Source organism: Procambarus clarkii, chromosome 9 (assembly GCF_040958095.1).
Source record: "Procambarus clarkii isolate CNS0578487 chromosome 9, FALCON_Pclarkii_2.0, whole genome shotgun sequence".
Taxonomy (NCBI): domain Eukaryota; kingdom Metazoa; phylum Arthropoda; class Malacostraca; order Decapoda; family Cambaridae; genus Procambarus; species Procambarus clarkii.
The window spans coordinates 7,878,685-7,899,052 of NC_091158.1; the positions used below are offsets into that span (position 1 = coordinate 7,878,685).

A 20,368-nucleotide genomic window follows, 5' to 3' on the forward strand; every position below is an offset into this window, starting at 1 on the left:
AGAGAGAGGAGGGTATGTGGGCATGACCTGGATAACAGGTATACTCGGGCATCGCCTGATATGCTATTAATAAATCTATATCTATAAACTAAAATGTCTGTTTGCCCGAGATTGAATGCCAGACGCTCGGGGCTAGTCTCACCTAACTTTCCAAGATGAATCATGTGGGGTATGGGAATGTCATGACCAGTCGGTGTCGGCCCAAGTGAAATACTTTAAGAAATAGCGTCATTTAAAGACCCGCGTGCGAGTTTCATGAAGTCTGAAATATTGCTTTTGTTTACCAGTTTCGGTGCTTTCGTAATAATACATTTCCTGAGAGAGTTAAGACGGAGGAAGAGGAGAGGACGAGAGAGTAAAGAGACCCGGGCGCCCCCGGGTACCCATTCTGGTATTAATAGAAAACAAAAGCAGGAATCCTGGTTGTATGCAAATCAACCCTTAGCGCCTCATATATCAAGAAAAATACTCCATGAAAGTGGAGGAGGCATCATTCCTTACTGTGATGGGACTCTCAGAGCTCTGATAAAATGCCACAAGATAATTGCTCCAGCCTTTTATTTTCGTCTACTGTAAAGGTCGACATAATTAACTTGACCCGGAGTTTAGACCGGGTGGCACCGAAGCCGTTGGAAATTACGATTATTCCAACTGTCCACGTGGCTTAGCTGAAGCCAGAGTCAAGAGATACGGACGCGGGAAGAACCCGGATGACGGGAGGGGGGGAGGGGGGCAGGTGATGGGTGATCAGGTGTAATTGCCGAGATTTCGTTATCTTTTCGCTGTTAATTGTGAAATAATACTTTTATTTACATACATATTATATATATATATATATATATATATATATATATATATATATATATATATATATATATATATATATATATATATATATATATATATATATATAAACAAAAGGAAGTAAAGATAATTAAGTGAATATAATATGCAACTAGACAAATAAGTAAACAATATTTTCAAATCAATGTGTATACACAGCTGGCGGTCTGGTGTATGACCCTTCTGTCTTGTGTATTTCTTAGTTCACTAAAGTTCTCTCAAATTCCTCTGTATTTTAAGTGCGTATTATATTCACCGTGTTCTTCCGTCAGTATAGTGCGAGTCAGCGTTTGATTGTTTCGTTAAGTAGGTTCGCGTTGTGGTTAGAGCGAGGAATTAGGGGGCATGAGAAAGGTGTCTGATTCTATGTGCTTCCCGCCCATTGATCGTCAATTGTTCGCAACGGTGTGTTTTGCCACAGGAGTTTCTCGCCCTTATACCCCCTCGGCGGAAGGCCCCGCCGTCTGGCGAATAAAAACTAGCGCGCCCCGAACCAATTTGAGCGTCGGCAAGCAATAATGGTGGCAAAAGATAATTAGCCAGAGGCATTGATCAAGAGGAAATAGAATGGGTTGCAGATCCACGACCCTTTAGCTCTTCTCGCTGGGCCAGGACAGACGGGCAGAATAGTATCAGCAGATGTTTTGAAAGTGGAATGTTGGTAAGAAGAGGTATCTTCAATGTATCGTCACATTGTCTATAACCTCCCGCCCTATGACCCTCAGGGTTTGTCTTGACGGCCCTGATGCACGCACAGGCGCGCACGCACACACACGCACAATCACTCCCAACAAGTGTAAAGTAATGACATTTGTGATGGGAGTCGGAGTGACGATACATGACAAGTAAGAAGGTTAACACAAGACACAGATACAAGTACGAGGACCAGGAAGTGCCAATACCAGCACTAACCCCAAAAGTCTACGTGAATCACGAACCTAAGCCACTGAGGTTAAGCGCTTAGAAAGCGCTAAGCCAGTATGACTAAGGAGCACATGGGAGGGGATGTGGGAACGAAGGAACGGTGCCCCGGAGCTGAAGCTTATTCCTGCGAATTGTTAGGTAGTTACACTGCATTGTAATGTATGTACGTACTTATACTCACACTACACAATGTACACATATTCACACCCTACACCAGGTACACAAATACACACCCCGAATTAACCCCAACACCTGTTATCCCCGACATTTGGTATCAGGTAACGCCAGACCCTTATCGGCCTAATATTGACTGCGTCGGACGTTCCTTCGTTCGACAGGCTATTGATAGTTATTTTAGTGCAGTACTGGGTTGAAGTTCTCTCTTGTTTTTCCCGCTATGCGGTGAAACTGGTTCAACTCTGACTGTGTCCGAGTTTAGTTAATAGCTAGTGTTGAGGATTGAATAGTTGCTCGTGTGTGTGTACTCACCTAGTTGAGCACACACACACACACACACACACGCGCACACAAATGAGTGTGTGCGCGTGCGTGGTTGCATGTATTTAGGTACAACTGGGTCCTAGCTAGTATGTCGAAATCAAATATCTGGTTGGTTAGGTAATCCGAAAATTAGATTTTAAAAATCTGTATTGCATAACAATGCAGGCGGGTGGGGGGGGGGGCCATAAGCAAGAGAAGGAGAAAAGGGAAGGGAGAGGACATGGAGGACAAGGAACAGGAGGAAAGAGGGAAGAGGTGACAAGGGGGAAAGAGTGCGTGTGCACAAAGAAGCTGTTAACTCGCCTTCTTAAGTAAAACCAAAACCACAATAGTTCAACCAATAAAAAGTTAAGACACACTTTGACATCTAAACTTCCTTCCAGATTTATAAATGGAGTTCCGAACTCATTTCGTGGGGGAATGTTGGAGTTAATACCTCATTTTAGCTTAATATTCACCTTGGCTTCTCGTGAAGGTTAAGCTTGTCTATCAAGCAAGCTTAATTGTCAAAGTTGCTTTTACAAGTTCACGTTTGTCCTCATTTAGATATGCTGATGCCTAGTATTTAGTAATTGGTGTGTTAATGTTTAATAGTGCTGCCCTCAGCTGCTACCGGACCCCATGTTTATTTGCTTAGCTTTACTGATGGACTTACTCAATTGTGCTTGCGAGGGTTGAGCTCTGGCTCTTTGGTCCCGCCTCTCAACTGTCATGTGGGAGCGTGGTTGGGCCTCTGTTGCCTGCGTTGTCTCCACCTTGTCCCACTAAAAGGTGTGAATTACGAGGAAAGGCTAAATGAAGTGAGCCACACACCGACAAAAGAATTGGGGAAGACATGATTACCACATACAAAATTCTCTGGGTAATTGGTGGGGCAGACGAAGACAGATTGGTATTGAACACGGTAGGTACTCGAACAAGAGGACACAAGTGCAAACTGGGTACCCAAATTAAACACAAAGACACATTATTTTTTTTCAGTATCAGAGTAGTCAGTATACTGATGAGTGAGCCGTGTTGGGTCAGGAATCTGTACGTCTGATCATTAAAAGTTGAAAGGCGGGCCTTAGAGCCAAAGCTCAACCCCTGCAAGCACAACTAGGCGAGTTCACACACACACACACACACACACACACACACACACACACACACACACACACACACACACACACACACACACACACACACACACACACACACACACACACACACACGCGCGCGCGCGCACGCACGCAAATGAGCCATAGAGACGTTAGAAAGAATTTTTTCAGTGTCAGGAGTAGTAGACAAATGGAATGTATTAGGAAGTGATGTGGTGGAGACTGACTCCATACACAGCTTCTAGTGTAGATATGATATTACAGGCTTAGGAACCTGTAATTGAGCTGATTGACAGTTGAGAAGCGGGGCCAAAGAGCCAAAGCTCAACCCCCCCGCAAGCATAACTAGGTAAGTACACACACTCTCATCCCACCAGCTTGAACCTATCAAACCACCATCCTACTAGTGTTGACTATATTACCATCCTGGTTCCTACCTTCTGTGGTATGACTCCGCCATTGTACCATCATACCACCATGGTGCGAGTGGGCAAATCATCCCCCACTCATCATACGACGGTCAGAGTGGGTAGATCATATACCAGCAGGAGGCAGCAAGCGCCCTCACGCCCTCATTTCTCATAGTTGTGTTGAGGTGGCTGTGGGTCGAGCCAGTCTGATCTCATTACCACTCATTACGTGAGATTACTGGCTGCCCGTCTCGCTCCTGCTGCTACTGCTGCTGCTGCTGTTGCGTTTCATATCGTTGCTCTGCTGCTGTTCCTTAGCCCCCCCCTCTCATAATTGCTGCTGAGGTGGTTGCTACTTCAGTTGCTGCTGCTCAGGTTGTGTTTCAGCTGTTAATGCTTTTGCTGTTGCTAGTGTTGCTGTGTTTTTTTCTATTTCCGATTGTTCACTCCTCGGAGTCGTTCCTTGTTGGATTTAAAAGTTAGCACTTCAGTATAATGTATATTGTTTCGCTATCTGTTGTTCCGTATTTCTGTTGTTTCGTTATCTGTTGTTCCTTATGTGTTACTGTGGGTAATTTGGTGTTACTGTAGATGCTTCAATGCTTGCTGTGGTAGAGACTTGGTAGACTCGGGGAGTAGATGAATTCCGGAAACCATCTCTAGGTATGTTCTAGGTACCCTGTGGTAGAGGGGTGCTGTGGTAGAGGATATGTACGGATGTCCTGTCATTGTAGGGCGAGCGTGGTGGCCGTTGCAGCTCCTGTTTGTTGTGATCCCCTGTTGTAGCTTCTGTTGTTACCTTTCTCTTACAGCTTCGGTTTGTTGTGACTTCCTGTTGTAGCATTTTTTGGGTGTGACTCACCTTGGTTTAGCTTCTGTTTATTGTAGCTCCTCCTGTTGCAGCTACTGTTTGTTTTAACTCTCCCTGTTGCAGCTCCTGTTTGTTTTAACTCTCCCTGTTGCAGCTCCTGTTTGTTTTAGTTCTCTCCCTGTTTCAGCTCCTGTTTGTTTTTACTCTCCCTGTTGCAGCTCCTGTTTGTTTTAGTACTCTGTTGCAGCTCCTGTTTGTTTTAGTACTCCCTGTTGCAGCTCCTGTTTGTTTTAGTTCACTCCCTGTTGCAGCCCCTGTTTGTTTTAGTTCTCTCTGTTGCAGCCCCTGTGTGTTTTAGTTCTCTCTGTTGCAGCTCCTGTTTGTTTTAGTACTCCCTGTTGCAGCTCCTGTTTGTTTTAGTACTCCCTGTTGCAGCTCCTGTTTGTTTTAGTACTCTCCGTGTTACAGAACCTATTTATTTAAGTTCTCCCTATATTCGCTTCCTAGCCATGACTCCTGGAGATGCTATATATATGTACAAGAAACCACTCAAAAGTCGCTCTGCAGATATGTTTTATTTATATATACCTGCAAGAAACCACTCAAGGTCTCTCTCTGAAGCTAATTTTAGTTTTAAATGGAGGTTCAAGAAACCCTTGCAAAACAAGGACTCTGCGTCGCTATGTATCGCTTCCTTTAAGTGAAGGGAGGTCGAGGTGGTGTGTGTGTGTAGTCCTTAACACTCTGAGCGCTTCCGCCTCTGTTTATGTATATATAGCTTGGGTGTCTTGTAAGGCTGCCTCTTGGTCGACGTCTTGTTTGTTCACATCTGACGCTTCTCGCTGCGTGTGGCTCTGACGGCTGTGTAGGTGCGTCTGGTTCTTGATAGATCTGAAGCTGCGTCTGGTTCTTGATAGATCTGAAGCTGCGTCTGGTTCTTGATAGATCTGAAGCTGCGTCTGGTTCTTGATAGATCTGAAGCTGCGTCTGGTTCTTGATAGATCTGAAGCTGCGTCTGGTTCTTGATAGATCTGAAGCTGCGTCTGGTTCTTGATAGATCTGAAGCTGCGTCAGGTTCTTGATAGATCTGAAGCTGCGTCTGGTTCTTGATAGATCTGAAGCTGCGTCTGGTTCTTGATAGATCTGAAGCTGCTTCTGGTTCTTGATAGATCTGAAGCTGCGTCTGGTTCTTGATAGATCTGCAGCTGCGTCTGGTTCTTGATAGATCTGAAGCTGCGTCTGGTTCTTGGCGGCTCTGTAGCTGCGTCTGGTTCTTGACGGCTCTGTAGCTGCGTCTGGTTCTTGACGGCTCTGTAGCTGCGTCTGGTTCTTGACGGCTCTGTAGCTGTGTCTGGTTCTTGACGGCTCTGTAGCTGCGACTGGCTCTTAACTGCTCTATAGCTGCGTCTGGCTCTGACAGAATCAGCCACTTTGGCACTCACCTTCCTTACAAGTCTAGCTCGAAGGACTCCAGCCTTCCTTACCCTCTGTCTTCTCATGCGACCACACCTTCATCAACAAGCATACAAGTGACATACACCAAGAAGACTCTTGAGTGTGTGCTTGTAAGGGTCGCTTCTTTTGGCCTCACTCTAAAGAGGGATTTCTTCTTAATCTATCTCTTAAGGTGATCGCCCTAGTCTTACTATTTACATTTTTTTGTATGAGTTGTTAATGATAAATTTGCAAAGGTCACTGATGGCCGTAATATTGTCTGTGATTACTAGGGAGAGATCCCAGTAACTACTGTATGTGCAGACACTTTACATACAGTAGTTGTATGTGGAGAGGCTATCACCACTCCTCCTGGCTATCTTACCCTCCCTATCTTACTCTTTTTATGCTTCACGCTTCCTCTCTTCATTCATGTGTGTATCAACTTCTGCTTCCGTGTTCGAGGTTCTAATCATTTCTTAACTGTATAGCATATATAGCTTCTATAGCTATATCGAATATAAGTATAGCCTCTGCCCTTCACTCGTATGCTCACAAGGATCACAAGTCCAGCGAGCGGACAGCACGCTGGACTTGTGATCCTGTGGTCCTGGGTTCGATCCCAGGCGCCGGCGAGAAACAATGGGCAGAGTTTCTTTCACCCTATGCCCCTGTTACCTAGCAGTAAAATAGGTACCTGGGTGTTAGTCAGCTGTCACGGACTGCTTCCTGGGGGTGGAGGCCTGGTCGAGGACCGGGCCGCGGGGACACTAAAAGCCCCGAAATCATCTCAAGATAACCTCAAGATGCTGGTGACACAATGTTGCACTATTTATGTTGTAGTTATCGTATTGCATTCTTCATGATACTTCTCCTGTGTCATGTGTCATGTGTCACTCCCCAGTTCTCGTACCACCGGTGTGTCTTAGGAACTTCTTGGTACTTTCCCTCATACAAGATGAAGGGAATTGAAAAAAAAAATCCTGGGACAATTTAGGCTTATAAGAGTTATCTCTTCATATACTTACTTCACCAATAGCTTAATTTTTTTTTATAAATTGTATTATTCTATTAGGCCTACTAACATTGAGGGCACCTTTGTTATATATGAGTACAGGTGTTTGTCTTCCAGTTTACAGCTGTCTACTTATAAAGGCCAAGGTAGCTTGTAAGATTACTTTAGCCTGTGTATATTACAATGTATTACTGTGTATTTATTGTTTTGGCTACACTCATATACACCTACGCAACCGAAAGTATACCAAAGATCCGTATATTTAGCATTGCCTCGCAGGAAAAAAAACACAAGAACCGGATGGTTATGACCATGGATCCACGATTAGAAAACGAGACAGCCCGTCCATTTTGCGTTGATTTATAGTACAGCGTATTTTGGCCGTTCGGGATTTGAACTTCACAGTGCGATGTACTGCTCGAGAGGAGCCGGGGGGGGGGGGGTGCCTATGTGTTTCTGAAAGCAGTAGTTTTTCCAATCATGTCTATCACCAGAAAAAAAACCTAGTCTCGGGCCGGGTTGTGGAGATTAATCTCTCGTACTTTATCCACAGGTAAAGCTACTACAAGGAAACCAGCACAGCCTAGCACACACAAACCCGGCACAATCTAGCACACACAAACCCGGCACAATCTAGCACACACAAACCCGGCACAATCTAGCACACACAAACCCGGCACAATCTAGCACACACAAACCCGGCACAATCTAGCACACACAAACCCGGCACAACCTAGCACACACAAACCCGGCACAACCTAGCACACGCAAACCCGGCACAGCCTAGCACACACAAACCCGGCACAGCCTAGCACACACAAACCCGGCACAGCCTAGCACACGCAAACCTAGCACAGCCTAGCACACACAAACCCGGCACAACCTAGCACACACAAACCCGGCACAACCTAGCACACACAAACCCGGCACAACCTAGCACACACAAACCCGGCACAGCCTAGCACACACAAACCCGGTACAACCTAGCACACACAAACCCGGTACAACCTAGCATACACAAACCCGGTACAACCTAGCACACACAAACCCGGCACAGCCTAGCACACACAAACCCGGTACAACCTAGCACACACAAACCCGGTACAACCTAGCATACACAAACCCGGTACAACCTAGCACACACAAACCCGGCACAGCCTAGCACACACAAACCCGGTACAACCTAGCACACACAAACCCGGTACAACCTAGCATACACAAACCCGGTACAACCTAGCACACACAAACCCGGCACAGCCTAGCACACACAAACCCGGTACAACCTAGCACACACAAACCCGGTACAACCTAGCATACACAAACCCGGTACAACCTAGCACACACAAACCCGGCACAGCCTAGCACACACAAACCCGGTACAACCTACAAGTTAAAAAACTTAAAACTCAGTATAATCATAGGCAAGTGCAGGCATATTATACATATCACATACACATTTGGGCCACTCCGTGAAAAGCAGAAACGAGAAACATAACCTCTTCACTCCCTTGTTTGAAATCTCTCGTCCTTCTGTCTCCTCCTAATACTCTTTTTCCTCTTCTCTCCTCTTCACATCTCACCTCCTGCATCTCCTCTTCCTCCTGCTCCTCCCTGCTGACAACTCCTTATCTCCACCAGCCAGAGAGGAGCTTCAGCCACTAATTTAGACTCTGGGCCAAGTCCTTCCAGCGATTAAAGCCGCCAAGGACATATCACTTAATATCCCCATGATTACAATTGCCCAAATCGTCCGTGGTGGCGCCGGGATGGTGGTTGGTTCCTCGCGTGTCTCTCTCTCTCTCTTTCTCTCTCTCTCTCTCTCTCTCTCTCTCTCTGTCTCTCTCTCTCTCTGTCTCTCTCTCTCTCTCTGTCTCTCTCCTCTTCAGACATGGCTGTTTTAACTTCCCAGTGTTTTTAATCTTCATTACCATTATTGTTTTGTGTTGTAAAGGGGGTGATGGGTGTGTAACCGGTCTGGCTGTGGGGCTTGCCACCACTCCTGGAGCGGAGCTTAAACCCGCTCCAAGAAGTGAATGCCTGCGCGCCCGTGTTCAAATACAAGATCCGCGTGTGTAGACGACTTAGTGGAATATTGGGACTCGGTAGAAAATGAGCTCGGAGTGCATATTAGGCCAGGACGCGTCACTTCATAATTTAGCGGCCAATATAAACAAAGACAAGTAAGTAATTATGAAAAGAAGGCGCCAAGGCGAGACGTTTGTCTCCCTGTTCTTCCATTCAGAAGACTTCCATTTAGTAAAGCTGTACGACGTGGTTACATCATTGCCTAGTTCCAACGCACATGAGGTGAAGCTGTCGGCACGTTACTCAAGCTTAACTTCCTGGGACAGTGACTTCCAGCTGAAGACTTAGTTGAGAGCGAATTTGATTATTGACGTCGGTGAAGCCTGCAAACCTAAGTCAATGTTGCCAGGAAGTATCACGAGTCGGGCTTCTGTACCTATTGAAAAGTCTTGTTTTAGAACAAAATGTGAATATTAAAATGAAATTATAATAGAAAAACGCGAAATCTGAAAGCTTCCAAAATTTCCAAAACTGATTTGAGTGTGGACTTAAAGTTTCAAGCAAAATATACGACAGTGGCAGGCGTTTTGGCCGGTGAGGTGGCGGGGGGGGGGGGGGGGGCAAGGCCATATGACCGGAGGAGGGGGGCAAGGCGATATGACCGGAGGAGGGGGGGCAAGGCGATATAACCGGGGGGGGGGGTACCATGCCCTGGCTAGTTGGACATATATTTTGAACTTTTGACTCTTACCGTTGATTAACCCGTATTGCAACCCATCCTCCTGTTTAGATAGTTCTATTTGTAACTATGTGCACCATAGTACAAACATTGACGTACTTAGCAATTATATAGTAGAATTTTGTACTATTCACTTTATAGTCCAAAAAATTAAGCTAAAAAACAAACTTAAATATTCCTAGGCCTAGTACACACACATGTATTATATTTATGTATTTATGTCATGACATTCAAAATCCACTTCATGAAAAGCTTGATAGCTTATTTTTTATCATCTGTACGATCACCGGGAGTTAATGGTAACTGTTAAGTGGATTCACTCCCATAGTAATGTAACCCGTGGGTGATGCATTTAGAGTTGTATATATGTACATGTATGTATGAGTATGTGTGTATATATATATATATATATATATATATATATATATATATATATATATATATATATATATATATATAATATAACTACTGTTGAAGGTTATATATATATTTATATATATTTATATATATATATATATATATATATATATATATATATATATATATATATATATATATATATATATATATATATATATATATATATATATATAACATTAATAATTTTGTAAATAGCGTCAAAAGATTGTTATTTGCTTAGCTATTCGAACTAGAGGGTTTAGGTCCTGAACCGATTATGTGCCTCTGTAATCCTTTACACCACCGCCCACGGGATGGGTATGGGGTGCATAATAAAGAAAGAAATTGAATGGTGCACACGAGATAGCGAGGAGGAGTAAGGTGGGGGGCTTGTCACGTGGGAGGGGAAGCCATGTAGCAGCCTCACCAGTCATGCCCTGTACTTATTAATGACGTGGCGTGGCTTGTTAGCCATCACGATGACGAAGGAGGTGAAGGGAGACAAGCAGTGACGAGCGAGCAGTCTCCGTGGTGTAGTGGTAAGACATTCGCCTGGCGTTCCGCGAGCGCTATGTCGTGGGTTCGTATCCTGGCCAGGGAGGATTTACTGGGCGCAATTCCTTAACTGTAGCCTCTGTTTAACGCAACAGTAAAATGTGTACTTGGCTGAAAAAACGATTCTTCGCGGCAGGGGATCGTATTCCAGGGACCATAGGATTAAGGACTTGCCCGAAACGCTACGCGTACTAGTGGCTGTACAAGAATGTAACAACTCTTGTATATATCTCCAAAAAACAAAAAAAAAAAAAACATATACGTGGGTGATGATGGGGACGTGGAGAAGGTGAGGAATGAGTGAGAGAGGAGGGAGGGAGGGAGGAAGAGGAGTTAGTGGAAGCCCTACACAGGACGAAGAAGACCCGCCTCTGGTTCCACAACTTATCACCTTTTCCCTGTAATGTTCACACCTCCTGTCACCTCCACACTGTGTGTGTCCTCGTCATTTCTTCTGGTATACGCATGATACGCTTAAAAAAAAAAGTTTTTTTTTATGGATTCTCTGTAAGGAAAACATTGTTTTAAAACTGTGATTTAAGAGGGGAGAAAAAAGGGGGGAGAAGGGCTTAGAAGGTCGGGAAAGAAAACGAGGGGAAGTAGCTCCAAGGAAAGAGCAATGTGAACGTTTTTCCCCTTGTGTTGTGTTCGTAGCGGCCTGTCTGAGACACGGTGTGGGGGGGGGGGGGAGGTGGTCTTAATGAGCGCGGATTGTCTGAGGCTTAAGCTGAGCACTGAGCTGGCTCACGTAATGTCATTTAGGTCATTAGCTGGTGCAGGAAGTGACCAGAAGCCGGGAGCGTCAGTGAGTGGGAGGCCCTGCCTGTAGGTGCTGCTGCTCCAGGGACAACCTACCAACACCCACACCACCATTTGTTAAAAAGATAATCGCTTTATTGTGGCTATTTTTTTCTTCTTCGAGGACTCGAACTTTTGTTTTGATGTGTGTGTGTGCCATCGTTGAAAAAAATAATAACTTGTAATAATGAAATGGGAATGTTGAGGTGATAAGAGGCTTTGTCGTGTTACCTCGGGCAACTGGGGGTGTTGAATGAGAGTGAAGCCCATCGCCCGGCGCTATGTTGCACAAGGTAAACTCTTGGTCCCTGCCATCATGCAGTGTAAACTTTGTTCCCCCCCCCCCCCCAAATATTACGCTTTGTAAACTGCACCAGGTCAATTCCTTTTATCCTTTCGCCCGCTTTCTCTTCCTTGTCTCTTTTTTATTTTTTTTTATGTATTACACTAATTTTCTTTTTTTTTTAGCATTATTTACGCTTTTTTCTTTTCAGTTCTCATAGAAAATGTATAATTATTCGCTCTTTACAGCTAATTTTGTTTAACCTATTAATATTATGAATAGCCTGTATTAATGTTGAAGGTTAGTACGTGTTAATAATTTGTTTAGAAACATGTATATTTATTTGTTAGGTAGGAGGAGCATACGTGTGTTTGAAGTTGCAAATGACGCCAGTACGAAGTGTACTGACAGAGGGTCTGTCTTTCTTCATTTTCCAGAGGAGCCCAAAGAGGAAGCGGGTCGGTCCCCGGACCACGTGCACGCGTGCCCCTTCTGCCACTTCACCTGCGAGTCGGAGTCGACGTTGCAGCATCACGTGGATGGTGACCATGGCGGGGAGAAGAAGGCGGGTATGAGGTGTCCGCTGTGCGAGGAGGCGTGTCCCGACATGTCCGCGCTGGAGAAGCACGCCATCAATATCCACTCCGTTAACTCTGACGGCCTCCAGCGGCTCTTGCTGCTTGTTAGACTCAGTGCTGCTGCTGCTGGTAAAGGCGATGATGACGACGACCATCACCCAAACCAGAGTGAACAGCATCATCGGTTGCAGGAACACCTCCAGCATCGGCACCCGCCGAAGCTGGATGATAACCAGTCATCAGGTGGTGCAGGTAAGCGAGGTGATGAGCGGGGCGTGGGCCGGGAGCAGGAGGAGTGTGGCGTATGTGGGCTGGCCTGTGCCTCCATCGAGGACCTGGTGGCTCACCAGGCAACTGCGGGCCACACACCAATCACTGAGACCCCTCGTGGCCCGGGCTACCTGTGCTGGAAGAAGGGCTGCAACCAGTACTTCCATGCAGCCCAGGCGCTGCACAGTCACTTCCGGGAGGTTCACGGCGCTGTCCCCAGACCCTCAGTGGCCGTGTCTGAGCGCCACGTGTACAAATACCGCTGCCAGCAGTGCTCACTGGCATTTAAGACTGTTGAGAAGCTGCACTTGCATGCTCAGTACCATGCTATTCGAGACGCTACCAAGTGTCTGCTGTGCCACCGGAATTTCCGTTCCCTGACTGCACTGCAGAAGCATGTAAGCTCAGATCACCCCGAGCTGACGGCCTTGGAACGTCACCAGTTCCAAGCGTCCATCGTCGGAGCACCGGTGGGGGCTGGGGCGGGGCCTGTCCTCGACCCCAACACCACAGCCCTGCTCCGTCGGGAGTCGAACAAGGGGGACGAGTTGGAAGAGGTGACAAGAGTAGTGGATGAGCCACAGCTCCCGCCCCAACAACAGGCCATTGAGGACTACCTCAACTCAGACACGATGGCTCTGGATAACTACAGTGACCCGGCCAGACGCTTCAAGTGTCACCGGTGCCGAGTAGGCTTCACCAGGCAGAGTTACCTCACCGCTCACCAAAAGACTCTGCTCCACCGTCGGGGTGAGAAGCTAACTTACCCAATGGAAAAATATCTCGACCCCAACAGACCCTATAAATGCGACGTCTGTAAGGAGTCGTTTACGCAGAAGAATATTCTGCTTGTACATTATAATTCAGTCAGTCATTTGCACAAGCTTAAAAAAGCTATGCAAGATAAGGAGACCAAAGGTACTCCAAGTAATACTCAGACCCAGTCTGAACTGATTACCATTGAGGGCAGAAGCACTCCTCTGGGGGACGGCCAAGCCGGTCCCCTGCGGGGTAGCATGCTCGGGGCGGGGGAGGAGGAGGAGCGTAACAAGCCCTACCGGTGTCACGTGTGCCGGGTAGCGTACTCCCAGCAGTCCACTCTAGACATCCACCTCCGCTCCGTACTCCACCAGACACGAGCCTCCCGCCTCCCGGAGTACAGTCCAGCCGCCCACCTTGACTCCTTGCGCCCACTAGTCGACCACTTACCCACACCCACTACCCCGCAGCCCTCCCCAGCCCCACATCACGACGCCCACACTCCTCGCTCCCCTTCTAACTCCCAGGGCACCCCTCCAGGGTTGCACCACCAAGGCATCTCCCCCTCCGGTAGTATTGGTAGCGGCGGCCAGGGAAGCTGCGGACGGTGCGGCGGCGTGTGGAACACAGCAGAGCAAGGGGCGCAGCACGCAGTGCTGTGTGGTCTTCTACCACCTCACCTCGCATTCCTTCCTCACGCCGGCAGCAGTTTGAGTCCGTCAGCCACCCTGGACGCCGCATGGGCCTCCCTCTGCGTCGCCTCCCACCTGCCCCCGACTCAGCCCCACGACCGCTCTCTCTCTCCATCTGAATGTTCCATAGAATCTCTCTCTACCTCTAGATTCACTGTACCTTTCAGAAAGTCTTCACGCCTTCACAAGCACCTATTAGAAAGCTTTGGCTTTGATCTAGTTATACATCATGTTGAAAATCAACAAATTAGTCCTTCAAAAGACCCTGAGGAAGGGGCTTCTGAGGACGCTAAAGACAAATCCATTTCTAATTTGCCTGAACTAAGTAAATCTAAATGTCCTCAATGTTATAAACAATTTTCTAGTGTATGGGTTTTAAAAGCCCACTTAGAAGAAATTCATGAGTCAGGTGTACCTTTTGATTACCTTAAGAAATTCTCAGATGAGTACCGTAAAGAGTACAATACTAGTCGGCACTGCTCTAGCAGCGATCCCTCTGCTCTTACAGATGAGGAGCGAGGCCGGGACGCGGAGATCGTCCAGGGGGGAGACAAGGGGACTTCAGATGAGAGAGAGAAAGAGGCAGAGTCAGGCAGCAGGAGCGACGCCGCGGCCACGCCCACCTCTCGTGCCACGCCTACTCCCGGCATCACGCCCACCTCCACCTCCGCCTGCTCCATCTCCCCCGCAGCCGATCACCAGGGTATGAATGTGCCGCCGCAGATGGCAGAGATGGCAGCTGCACTTAATGCCCTGACTGCAGCCCAGATGCAACAGATGCAGTTCAATCCCATGATGATGGCAGGATTGGGTTTGGCGGCAGGTATACCACTGCAACTCAACCCTTTGGCTGCCATGAACCTCCACCCACCTTTGGCGCCCATGCTGCCTCCACACATGTTTGATCACATGGCCCTAGCCAGTATGCAGCAGCAGGGACCACCTACTTCAGGGCCTTCAGGCCTCCAAGGTGATCATTCAGTATTCATCAAGCAACAGCAGCAGCAGCTTCTTCAGCAGCAGCAACAACAACAAGCTGCAGCTGCAGCAGCGGCCGCTGCCGCAGCTGCTCAGCAAAAAAGAGCTCGAACACGAATCACTGATGAACAACTTAAAATCCTTAGAGGTCATTTCGACATTAACAACTCTCCCACCGAGGACCAGATCAACGAGATGGCCAAGCAGAGTGGGCTGCCTCCTAAAGTGATTAAGCATTGGTTTCGCAACACGCTGTTTAAAGAACGACAACGTAGCAAAGATTCGCCGTATAACTTTAGCATCCCGCCGTCCACCACACTTAACCTAGAGGAGTATGAAAAGACAGGTGAGGCCAAGGTGATGCCGCTCAACCCAGAGGAGGCGCGCGAGATTGTGGCGATCAGCAACGCCCGGGAGGAAGAGAGAGTTGCAGAACGCATCCCAAAGGAGCAGGAAGAGCCAGCCCCTGAACGCGCCGCCGCCATGTCTCCGCTCAACAAAGTTCCTAGTCTTAACCAAGACAATAGCCGAGTACAAGAAAAGAGCGGGGACGGCTTAGGTGGATCAGGTGGCCTGAATAGTCAGCAACAACTCCAGCAACATCAGTCACGGGAACAACAACATCAACAACAACTGTTGGAACAACAACAACAACAACGGGAGCAGCAGTCACAACCATTGCTTCCTCCACATCACCAACAACAAGTAAGCAGTGGTCCCCAACTGGTGTCGTCAGCGTCGTCGTCCCCTCTGGGGCTGCCGGCAACCTCATCGTTCACCTCCCTGGCCTCACCTCAGTCATCAATGTCACTCACCTCACTCATTACCTCCCAGCTTGAGACCAACCCCATGCTGGCTCACAAGCTGCCTCACACACCACCCACAGTTCCTAGTTCTGGCCTTATTCCTCCAAGCTCAGGTGTGAGTCCCACGCCGCCCCATTTGTCCTTCCCATCAACTCCACTCTCTGCCCCTCACACCCCTACCTCTTCCTGCTCCAGCACGGGCAAGCGAGCCAACCGCACCCGCTTCACTGACTACCAGATTAAGGTGCTACAAGAGTTCTTTGAGAACAACGCCTACCCTAAGGACGATGATCTGGAGTATTTATCCAAGCTGCTCAACCTATCACCACGTGTCATTGTGGTGTGGTTTCAGAACGCCCGACAAAAGGCACGCAAAGTGTACGAGAACCAGCCACCCATTGACCCAAACGACGAAGGCGCGGGCAGGTTCACGCGGACGCCGGGCCTCAATTACCAGTGTAAGAAGTGCTTGCTTGTCTTCCAGCGGTACTATGAGCTCATCCGACACCAGAAGACACATTGCTTTAAGGAAGAAGATGCCAAGCGCTCAGCTCAAGCGCAAGCAGCTGCAGCCCAAGCAGCAGCTCTGTACAATGACGAGAACTCCAACCACTCCAGTGTCACTGATTCGTCACAGCAGTCTGGAGGACTAGACTGCAAGTCCAGTGAGGGTACTTTTCAGTGTGATAAGTGCAGTCTGATATTTAATAGGTTTGAACAGTGGCGGGAACACCAAATTGTTCACCTTATGAACCCTGCACTCTTTTTAAACAAGGGTGCTGATTCTCCCTTTACCAGCATACAGCAGCAGCAACAGCAGTCTCAACCTCCACAGCAGCCACAACAGGCGCCCACATCCATACCTCAGCCCCAGCCCAGCCCCCTCTTGCCCCCTGCCTCGCCTCTGAAGCGTAAAGCTGACGAGAGTGAGGATGAGAGAGAGAGCATGATCGGGGCCAGTGAGGCCCAGAGGGACAAACGGCTCCGCACCACCATCCTTCCGGAGCAGCTGGACTACCTATACCAGAAGTACCAGATGGAGGCCAACCCGTCGCGGAAGATGCTCGAGACCATTGCTCAGGAAGTGGGTCTCAAGAAGAGGGTCGTCCAAGTCTGGTTCCAGAATACACGAGCGCGAGAACGGAAAGGTCAGTTTAGAGCTCATGCACAAGTGATTAACAAAAAATGTCCCTTCTGTCCTGCTATCTTTAAAGTCAAGTCTGCTCTTGAGTCGCACCTTTCCACTAAGCACGCGGAGCATTACTCTAAGGGAGATGTGGACATTGATGCACTACCTGATGTAGAAGACTCTGGTGTTGGGAACTTCGGCCTGTCTTCAACTCCTTCTGCAACTCAAGCTTCTCAAGTGATGCCCTCTTCTCTCTTCTCCTCAGAAGTTCCGGAAGACTCGATAGCCATGTACCACGAGGAGGCAATCCGGCGGTACCTGAACGATGTCAACTTGTCATCAGATGGTACCCGACGAGAAGGTGAGAGTCCCCTTGATCTCAGTAAACCCTTAGACATTGTGCGGCCGTTGGGGTTTGACTCATCTATACTGGACAACACCAACGAGCAGCTGGACGACCACTCTGACGAGGAGAGCTACCACCTGGACATGTGCGAGCACGACGAGGGCGACACCGGCTTGAACTCTCACGAGAGCAACCCGACCTCGCCCGCCTCCTCCACCACCAGCTCCGCCAAACAGTCCGGGTTCATGCATGGGGCTCCCAACAAACGGTTCCGCACCCAAATGTCGGCAACGCAGGTCAAAATCATGAAAAGTGTGTTTCAGGATTATAAGACGCCTACAATGGCGGAGTGTGAGTTGCTGGGGAGGGAGATAGGGCTAGCCAAGCGTGTGGTGCAGGTGTGGTTCCAAAACGCGCGGGCAAAGGAAAAAAAGGCGAAATTGGCTCTGCAAAAAGTGCTTGGTACTGAGCCAGAGGGTCCTAAACCACCTGAGGAGTGCAAAGTGTGTAACTTTAAGTACAGTCATAAGTACTCTATTCAGGACCACTTGTTTACGCGCTCACATATCGAAAACATGAAAGTATTCCTGGAAAAGGTGAAGGAAGAGAGTGATGCGGCAAGCCTAAATTCTAGCCTGAGCTCGATGTCTGTGGACGTCGATCGGCCGCCCTCCTCGATGACGCCCGCGGCCGGCCTGGCGCATCAGTTGCAAATGGCGCAGCTGATGGCGCTTGGGTCACCACCATCTGCCGCCGGTGCCACCGCTGGTGAAGAAAAGAAGGGTGGCCCTGGTGGGAGCAGCAACACCGACGACCTGAGTCGCCTGCAGCTCCTGCAGCAGATGTATCAGCAGATGGGTCTCGGGGGGCTGCAGGGGGCGCCGCACCCACTCCTTCAGCACGCCATGATGGCCGGCGCCGGTGAGTAGCGGTCCCCCTCCCTCCCATCACTGTCCGCACCCGCTGCCCGTCCCGCCCACACACCACCCAGCGCCGCCCGCACGCTACCCCGCCCTACCCAGCCAGCCCCGGCCACGCTTGCCAGGGAACCACTACTACACCTGCTCACACTCACTATGTGCTGTGGGCCGCCCTATGAGGCCCGACAGTAATATGTTCGGCCCGGTCGAGTAGTGAGCAGCAGCAGCAGCCTCTGGGCAGGCCTGGCCGGGGCTGGCGTAAGTGTAGCTTGGCCCCTGTCACGCTTTATCCTCCCTGGCAGCGTCACGCTTGCCGGTGTTGCTGCTGCTGGCCCCACCCTGTGTTCACTCTCGCTTGTCCAGACCCGTTCTGTCAACTCCTGTGTCTGTGTCAAGCCCAAGCCCAGGTCGCGCGTGGGAATACGGACATGCTGTTACCCCACTCGTGAAGAGACAAGTCTGTTGCTTACTGTGTTGATGTTTAATTGATGGCATTTTTTGCAAAGTTACGAAAGTTCCGGATATCAGGCCTTACTCTGAGTCTGAGGCCTTACAAGCTTCACTAGAGCTGGTTTTATGTAATTTTTGTGTAATCCTCTAGGACTGTGCGTCACGTTGGTAGATCATAGAGTATAAAGCCTATTAATGGTGAAACACTATCATACCTCGCAACAAAGCATATGAATTAAATGTAACTAAAAAAATGATTTTAGCGCACCAGAATAACGCTGTATACTGACTTACTAGATAATGTTCCTACCACTTTTTATGCTAATCACGTGATGAATGTTTCTGAAGGCATAACTATTATTTTTCACTAATTTTATTAGAGCCCAAAAACAATCAGTAGCAGATTTCTTAAAACAAAAAAGATTAAATAATCGTCTATTAATAAAGTTAATATGAGATGACTGTAAATTGACTAGCTTATACATTAGGTCTGCTTATAGAGATGGTATTTAGGCGTTAGTGTGTGCATCCTCTTCTCCCTCCCACTTAATAGACGCAAGTAACCTTCACTATACACCACCCGGATTTTTAGTCGCTACACAAGGGTCTCTCTTTATTTTCAAGTAAATTCACACTGACTACAAAATGAACATTACATATATATATATATATATATATATATATATATATATATATATATATATATATATATATATATATATATATATATATATATATATGAGTACAAGACGTCTTCAGACTCGAACTTGTTTGTAACCCTTGGAGTGGTGACGAGAAACCCGGGTCATTAGGGCGTTAAAAACATCTCTTTGTATCTACCACAAGCAACAGGTTCCTGAGATAATGCGGATAATCACGAGTGAATTCATACAAATCCCGACCATAGATTCCTCATCAGTCTTCCACACCCAACCTACCCAGCTGAATGTAGTCAACTACAAGCAATTTAAATATAAATTCCCTGTCAAAAGATAGCTCTTTATATATTTATATTATATGTATGTATAATGTATATGTATATTTATATATAATATATGTATATAAAATATATATACTGTATATTTTATATATAATATACAGTGTATATATATATATATATATATATATATATATATATATATATATTATATATATTTATATATATATACGTATATGTATAAAATATATATATATAATAAATAAATATATATATATAATATATATATATATATATAATTATATATATATAATTATATATATATATAATTATATATATATAATTATATATATATATAATTATATATATATAATTATATATATACAATTATATAATATATATATAATTATATATACATATATATTATAGAACTTACTGGATATATTTTTCACATAGTACAGTATTCAGAATACTCCTTTCCTTCACCCCTCCCCGCCTCATCTCTCTAAAGCTGTGAGGAAAGCGACACAATTCATTCATGATCCCACAAGAGTTATAAATGTTTCGGGCTACAACAAAAGCGTTTGGTACCCCCCCCATGCAATTATATGTATATTGTACATTATCCAAGAGAAGTAATGGCCGCCAGATGTAAAGCTGTGACCA

The 20,368-nt window shown here is 47.0% G+C and overlaps 1 protein-coding gene across 1 annotated transcript in view; it reads left to right on the forward strand.

Moving 5' to 3' along the window:
- LOC123766259 (Zn finger homeodomain 2) overlaps window positions 1-19,805 on the forward strand; it is a 66,722-nt gene extending 46,917 nt beyond the window's left edge. Inside the window, 1 exon segment of the mRNA XM_045755327.2 lies at window positions 12,275-19,805. Coding sequence (XP_045611283.2) covers window positions 12,275-18,324 — 6,050 coding nt within the window. The 3' untranslated portion in view covers window positions 18,325-19,805.
- The last annotated feature ends 563 nt before the right edge of the window (window positions 19,806-20,368 follow it).